Raw genomic sequence first — 7927 nt, forward strand, 5'->3', positions numbered from 1 at the left:
GATTTCTAATCGATTGGACGATTAATCTGAAGGCGGGAGTTGCCATAACAAAGGTCCAAGCGCCCATTGTTTCTCCCATCAGCCCCATCTGTCACAGATTCACCTTCCTTTAGGCTCCCCAATGAGAAAAAACACATCCAGCAGACAACTCAGCCACTTTACAGACGTTTAACAAAGCCAAATCTTACTCCATGCAGCAAAAGATAAAGACAGGATTCAAACTCCTGGTCAGTCTCGACCTCACCAGATATCTTACACGCCATGTTCTGATCCAACCTTTGAAGATGAGCCCACATGATGAGAAGTAGCTCACCTGCCTCATTCAGGGTTACTGAGGTTGAGACCAGGAGTTTGAATCCTCTCTGTTCCTTCTGCTGCATGGACTAAAATCTGTCCGTCATAAAACATTTCATTTTGAACCACGATAAGTTCTTTAGACATCTGAAAAACGTTCGCTCTGGCTCTTTCTCTCTTGTCACAGTGCTGCGATGCTCTGGTTAGGTTTATGTTGAAATAAACAAAACATTTGGTCAAAGTTAGAAAAACATCATGGAAGTGACTGAAGAAGAATTGAGGAAACTAATAACCTCAAACTTACCAGACTGATCATTTTAAGTAGTCTTATGTATTTGATGAGTTGGAATGAGACTCAAAATGAGCTTTTCTTACAAATAGGACATTTATTAGTCTTCTTCTCTTGGTAATTCTGAGCCAACTTTTTAAATTCACAGTGTGTCCCGACTTCCTGTAAAAAATATCTGGTTTGGCTGGAAATCTTCCAAAGTTCTCCTTAAATAGTATTTAGTGGTGTCACACTTAGAAAATGCAGAACCACAGAAACAAAGACTCAAACCCAGAGAAATCTGTAATATTATTCAGACACGGTGCGTTTCATTTGGTCACCTTTAGCCATAACTTCCAGGAGTGAGTCAGAGATTCAACACCAACACGATTAACTCTGAAATGCGTCGATTGTTCTGTGAACATTTCTGCCCGAGTCACCTCCGATGGATTTTAATCTGCAGTGGTGGTTGTTCAGAAGTGAAGACAGAAACTCCCATGACCCCTCGCTCGCTATTTACATCTTTTGTTTTGTTTTGTTTTGTTGTGTTGTGCTGAGAAACCTCCCCGAGGCCGGATTTACATACCGTGCATCTGTGCAGACCAGTGAGTTGATAACATCCTGACCTGGAGGAGGAGGGTGATTCTCTCTCTCACAGCTTTACATTTTGAATCCTGTTCAACCAATTATCCAGTGACTGTACGCGAGCTCTCGGCTGACAGCATCATGCCCTTTGTAGTTTTGGACTCTTGTGAATTAACAATGTGTTTGTCCCCTGTTGCTCTTGGAAGTTCACAGTGACTTTATAGCCCTTGATAATAAATCGTGAAATATGACAAAAACCTCATTGCTAAATCTTCGTTCACCGCTGTGTGTGTTCTGCAGCCTCACACACCGAACGTACATTGTGTTAAACAAAATTTAGTCAATTTATCCAGATTTCACATTGTCATCTTGGAAGCAGTCAATACTGAAGTCTGACAGCTGCATAGAAGGGAAAAAAATATCACCTATCATATATGTATGCTCTAAAAACAAACAAATTCTCAGCTTGAGAAGCTAAAAAAGGAGCAGAACGGGAAGAACTCAGAGGTTTTAATCCTATTTCTGTCTCTCTTTCACTCTCTACTGATGCATGTCAAGCCTCTGCATGAGTCACTGGAGATCTCAGTCACACACGACTCTCCCTCTGAGCTCTGCGGTGGCACTGTGTGTGGAAGATAACGCTGCCAAAACAGCTGTAACAGCAGCGGCCACGACAAAAAAGCCCCACTTAAAACAAAAGGCCTGCACACGTGTTCAGAGTGAGTGGAGACGAGCAGCGTCGAGTCTGTTTCAGCCACGTTAATGTTTCACATCTGAGCTGAACGACCCTCGAGAGCTCGTTAAGAGGGAGACGATTCACTAAATTAATCATCCTGATAGATTTGGAAACTGAGGGTTTATGTGGAAATGTTGCACCCTAGAGGCAGCGTGCATTCACTGCAAAACCTCAGATTTTGGTTTGTCACGTAGCAGAGGAAGAAAAAGGGGATTCTTGTCGCGATGCTGCAGCTTTATTTTGACCCCCAGTGTGTAATTTAATTCAGATTATGTTAAATGTGACTGCAGTGGTTTTAGTTAGTTGTTGCAGGTAAATACATAAAGAGAGATTTTTAAATTTGAGCTTTTACTTTCCTGTCATTTTGTTCATCAGTGTGTGTGTGTATGTGTGTGTGTGCTGCAGGGTGGGTGAGTTACACATGTGTAGAAGAGAGTGAAGTTGTGTGTGTGTGTGTGTGTGTGTGTGTGTGTGTGTGTGTGTGTGTGTGTGTGTGTGTGTGTGACATCTGTACGTACGCACTGAGAGTCGGCTATATGGTCACCGCGGGCTCTTCACATCGGCCTGCTGAGTTTGCTCGTCTCTTTGTCACGTCTGAGCTGCTGCTGCTACCATCAGCAGAAACACACACACTCACACGCAACACACACACAGACTCACACACACGCACACACACAGATGTATATGCCTCTCCTGACTCACATTCCGATCTGAATAAATCCACTTGGATCAGGAATGTGCTCATAAACATAATTTTATTGTCACATTATTTGTAATATACTCACACGTATCTCTTCCTCTGTTGTAGACACAATCAGGGAATTACACACACACACACACACACACACACACACACACACACACACGCACTGACAGACAGAGAGTCTGGACAATGTGCTGACCTCAGTAAGCCATTCCTAAATGTTTATTGTTCAGAGGAGAGAGGAGGGTGCACACTCAGTTATGTACCTCCCAGTTGCTCTTTTTGTTTTGTCGGCGTACTTTAAAGGTTCACTGTGTAGTTTAGGGGGAAGAAACATCTTCATTGACTCACTTGTAAAACTAAATGGACTAAATAAACAGGCTCGCTTTGTTTTTATGACTGAATGAACTGAATAAATGAACTGACCTTAAAGAACAACACAGCTTATACTGTTTGTCTTTGTCTGTATGTGGCGGACCCTGCCACCTTTCTTGGTTCAAACAGTGCTATAGGACCTTATTCTCCTCTAAGAAGAGCTTGTTTATTCAGAAATGGAAAAAAAAATATATTCTTAAATGTTGCATTATTACCTTATTAATGTTGTTAATATTACAGTTCTGAGTTTGAGTTTTCCAAAACTACACAGAGCCCCTCAACAACATCCTGGAAATGATGCAAAACACCTTTTTTTATTCAGATGTTCCTAATAAACACCTCAACAAAAACTGCAAAAACTCAAAATCTTACCAGTCTTACTATATGTCACTGCACTTACTTGAGTCACAGTCACCTAGAAACTAACACTGGATTGAGATTCTCATTCCACAAACAAAAACTATTTTTTCCAGCATGCTCGTGTGCTCTGCTCGATGTGAGGAATAATCAAAAGTATTTAAAGTACCGGCTCCCTCGTCTGTCAGACAGTTACCACATTATTTCCCCTGGTGTTAATAATGTATTGCAGCTGCCAGTTGCGGCTCATCAGTCGATGCCAAAGCGCCGCCAGTTCTGCCAGCGAGGCCTTTCAGTCGGTGCCTTTGCCCTCTGCTAACCTTCATTGTTGATTTATTCACTTGTACGCCCACAAATTTTCCAAAAATAGCAGCAGGTACTTTTCATTCACAACTCATTCAAACCCCGATGTGATAACAGGACCCAGTTTTAACTCTGCTGGTGTTCACACAGAGGAATAAATCAGGCCGGTGCATATTTTATATCCACCAGAATCCCGAGATGGACAGCAGCAGCTTTCTGATCAATAAAACAGCCTGATTAGATTTCCAACACGGCCACCGTCCTCCTGCTAATGTCACAGAGCCAGCTGTCATTAAACATCAAGTTTCAGGAAATTGGATTATAGTTAAAATGGATTTTTTAAATGAGCGAACACAGAGTGGAGAGCAAAGTGAAACGCAAACTACACATGACATCATGCAGCAGAAACAGAGAGAAGGGCATTCGTCTGCTTTACTTGGTCATTTTGAGGAAATTGATTTCCTCGATTTTTCAACAAATTTCATGCAAATCATTCCAAAGGTGCCAGAAAATTCATCTCTTTCATAAAAAAAAAAAACATTTGTAAACTGATCACCTCAAACTAAGTAAAGTAGAGAAGAAATTACATAGAATTAGATTAAAAGCCTTAAATCTTATGGCTTATTTCACTACGTAATTCTAAAGTAATCGGTTTAAAAGTAAAGTCAACTTTTAATATGTAGACGACCATTCAGTTGTAAAAAGGACCCAAAATAAATACTTCAGCAAAAGTTAGGACAACGAGATGCAAAATATTACTTTGGTTAAGTGAAAGTTACCTGAACAAATGTTCTTTTTAAGAAAATAAATGTTGGTATGAAGACTGCAAGTAAAGTAAATTACACATATAAACTGTATACTATGATTCGACTGATTATCTGGTTTGATATTCAGAATTTTTCTGATTAAAAGTGCAATATTTACCTAAAAAATGTGGCGAGATGGAAGAAACTACAGCACAGTACTGAGTCACATTTCATCACTGCTAACATTCATATGACAACGAAACACTACGAGTAGTTAACAAACTGTCATTTCCTCATTCGGTAATTTAAAATATTGTTTGAAAGTTATTTCAGAATAAAGCAGAACAGCAACATGAAGTGTTTAATCACTGAGCGGCAGTTTCACACAGTTTGCCCAGCTGATAATAGTTCTACATACTGGTCGGGAGCGCTGCCCTGTTTTTTCACCCCAACATATACATTTACCATAAAGGCATAGGTGATGCAGTATAGTTGTGTGCCCCTTTTTGTGTTTGCATGAATCACTGTGTGTCTGTGTGTTAACCCCTCTGTGGCTCACACAACTAAACAATGGAGTCCAAAGCAAAGTGCTGACACGGGTCCAGCCGAGCCTGCCCCCCGGCCCCCGACACCCGCGGGTGTATATATACCCCCACACACACCGTCTCTGCAGACCGTTCAGTGGAACACTGCGACACACAGCTCACCAGTTTGGGTAGGTCAAACCAGTTCAAAGTACAGAACAGTTTCCCAACTATGGACATGATGTAGTGATGTATTCTGGTCCAGTATATCAACTAACAACAGGGAGTCTAATCTGAGTCGCTTTACTGCAAATAAGGTCATTTAAAGTCAGGCGGTTATAACAAATCAAGAGGAGGACACTGTTGTCTTGACGTTATGGGCTGATAGTGGAGTTTCCTGTGAGACACAAGAAAAAGTTGAAGTGCCACCCAGAGTAGCAGACTGGATGAAGATTAGCTGAAAACTAATATACAGATTTGTTTTTTTAGTATTTTCTCCCTGACTGTCTGTGTATTTTCTCTTGCAGGTACTACTGAAAAAAAAAAACCACAATAATGGCTCAGACTAACGTTATGCCAATGGGCCCTTGGAAGGTAAGCTTATGTAACATATGCTGAGCACTACATTACCCATCAGCACAGGGGGCAGCAGGAGGTTGAGATGCATGATCAGGTGCAGTGCTGTTTCAAATTTCTGCGTACGTTTATGGCGTCACCTTTGTGCTGTGCAGATCACCGTGTACGACCAGGAGTACTTCCAGGGCAGACGCATGGAGTTCACCGCCTGCTGCCAGAACATCATGGAGTGTGGCATGGAGAACATCCGTTCCCTGAAGGTCGAGTGTGGCGCGTACGTATCCAGAGATTGAGATTCTGAGGGCCTTGGGTTTTGTATCTCCTCGGTTTCTGACTTCATGATTTTCACTTTCTGCTTGCAGCTGGGTGGGATACGAGCACTCCAGCTTCTGCGGACAGCAGTTTGTCCTGGAGAAGGGAGACTACCCTCGCTTTGAGGCCTACAGCGGCAGCAACTCCTACCGCATCGAGAGGATGATCTCCTTCAGGCCCATCTGCTGCGCTGTAGGTTTAACATACAACACAGGAACAGCGAGGGCTTGGAAATATGTATATCATTATCGTGATATGAAAGTATTTATGGTCTTAGATTTTGGATCCTGTCATTGTGATGTGATGATGTCTTTTCCTGGTTTTAAAGGCTGGATTACAGGAAGTGATGTGATCTTTACACACTTTCATCATTATATCCACTTCACTGATGATTTATCAAAAATCTCATTGTGTTGATATTTTGTTAAAGTCCAAATAGTTCCTACAATGGAAACATGTTATGATAATTACTTCCCTGACAAGATTTCATTTGCAGATACAGCCTAAAAATATCGCAATATTATTTTTAGGACATATCTCCCCCCACCACGAGCAACAGATGTGCTTAAACCTTCTTCCTCCTCCTTTGCACAGAGCCACAAGGAGTCCCGCATGACCATCTACGAGATGGAGAACATGATGGGTCGCCAGTTCGAGATGTGCGATGACTACCCCTCTCTGCAGGCCATGGGCTGGTTCAACAACGAGGTTGGATCCATGCACGTTCAGAGCGGAGCGTAAGTCCATCGCCATCGTGCTTGAAGCTTTACACACCTTCAGCTACTTGACACTATCTTAAGTTTTTTTTAACATGTTCTTGTGTTTCCCTGCAGCTTTGTGTGCTACCAGTACCCTGGATACCGCGGACACCAGTACATCATGGAGTGCGACTGTCGCGGAGGAGAGTACAAGTGTTACCGTGAGTTTGGCTCCCACTCCCAGACTCCCCAGATTCAGTCCATCAGGAGGATCCAGCACTAAGAGGGGAGCATTTCCTTCACATTTCCAAATCTCCTCCTCCTCCTCCTCCTTCCTCTCCTCCTCTCCCTCCTCTGGCACTTCCATCCCACCTTCTCTTCCTCCTCTCCCCCAAAACCTCCGGCTCCGTCGGTCCAGCTAGTCTCGGCGGGATCCTGAGCTGGAGTTCAGGTGCTTACTGGTGTCAATTGTTCACAGCACTTTTTTTTTTAAAGAAACATCACAAAAGAAAGGAAAGATGTAAGAAAGACAGAAAATAGGAATGACAGAATTGAGAGAAAAAGCTGAATCAGTGTGAAAGAAAGGCCTCTGCCGGGGCGACTGCAGAACTGTGAGAACACCTCAAAGTTTTTGCTCTTTTTTTTCACCTCCACCATTGATGACATCATCATCATCATGATCGTCCTCATTGTCTTCTACATCAATACAACCACCAGTCTTGCTGTTACTGTGATTTCCATGACTGCATATGTTCAAGACGATGAATAAAGAGAATGAGCAAAGAAACAGAAATTCACAGTACGAGTGACATGTACCTCCATCACACCTGTGTCTCGCCTCTCTCCACTGACACGTTGACACCAGCGACAAACAGCTCAAACTGAGTGAGAACAAACACGTCTGAACCCCGCTGACCCGTCCAGATCCAGAGAACAGAGAACTCTCAAAATATCCTGAATTTTGGGGGGAATGTGTATAAAACGGTGCACAAAATATCAGCAATATTGAAGAAAAGGGATTAAATATTTCAGCAGAATACACATGAAACAGAGAGTTGGAATACATCAATAAACAAAACAAGATGATGTAAAACAATAAACAACAATTAAAATCTGTTGAGGGGGAAATAAAACTGATTAAATATCGACACAAATTGCATTAGGATCAGTTTGACCAGTGTTGTTGAACTGCATGTGTACTGAATACTAAACAAACCAAAACCACCAGTTATAATTAAAACACTGTCAATGTTTAAACATTTACCTAAAATGAAGGAGAACATACAGTAACCAGTTAGTTCAAGTCTCTATCATTTACACTTAAACCCCTCTGATATGAGAAGCAAAGGTAACTTCTGATTCCATTAAACATTTACTTATTTATTTATTTTTTAAATTGGTACATTCATTCTCCCCTCAGGACTGATTCACTGGTTTTCCAATAAATACT

The 7927-nt window shown here is 41.9% G+C and overlaps 1 protein-coding gene across 1 annotated transcript; it reads left to right on the forward strand.

Moving 5' to 3' along the window:
- Positions 1-5048: 5048 nt before the first annotated feature.
- LOC119031307 (beta-crystallin A3-like) lies at positions 5049-7229 on the forward strand. The gene is made up of 6 exons (XM_037119689.1): positions 5049-5082; positions 5419-5485; positions 5623-5741; positions 5830-5971; positions 6374-6516; positions 6613-7229. The coding sequence occupies exons 2-6, from the start codon at positions 5447-5449 to the stop codon at positions 6758-6760; spliced, it is 591 nt and encodes a 196-aa protein (XP_036975584.1). The 5' UTR covers positions 5049-5082; positions 5419-5446; the 3' UTR covers positions 6761-7229.
- The last annotated feature ends 698 nt before the right edge of the window (positions 7230-7927 follow it).

The sequence above is a fragment of the Acanthopagrus latus genome, chromosome 13 (genome assembly GCF_904848185.1).
Source record: "Acanthopagrus latus isolate v.2019 chromosome 13, fAcaLat1.1, whole genome shotgun sequence".
In the NCBI taxonomy this organism is placed as follows: domain Eukaryota; kingdom Metazoa; phylum Chordata; class Actinopteri; order Spariformes; family Sparidae; genus Acanthopagrus; species Acanthopagrus latus.

Excerpts from the sequence above, each read along its gene's own strand:
- LOC119031307 (XM_037119689.1), top strand. The coding sequence starts at position 5,447 with ATGGCTCAGACTAACGTTATGCCAATGGGCCCTTGGAAG. Across the intron at positions 5,972-6,373 it reads TCAGGCCCATCTGCTGCGCT|AGCCACAAGGAGTCCCGCAT; the intron begins GTAGGTTTAACA and ends TCCTTTGCACAG. Across the intron at positions 6,517-6,612 it reads ATGCACGTTCAGAGCGGAGC|CTTTGTGTGCTACCAGTACC; the intron begins GTAAGTCCATCG and ends GTTTCCCTGCAG.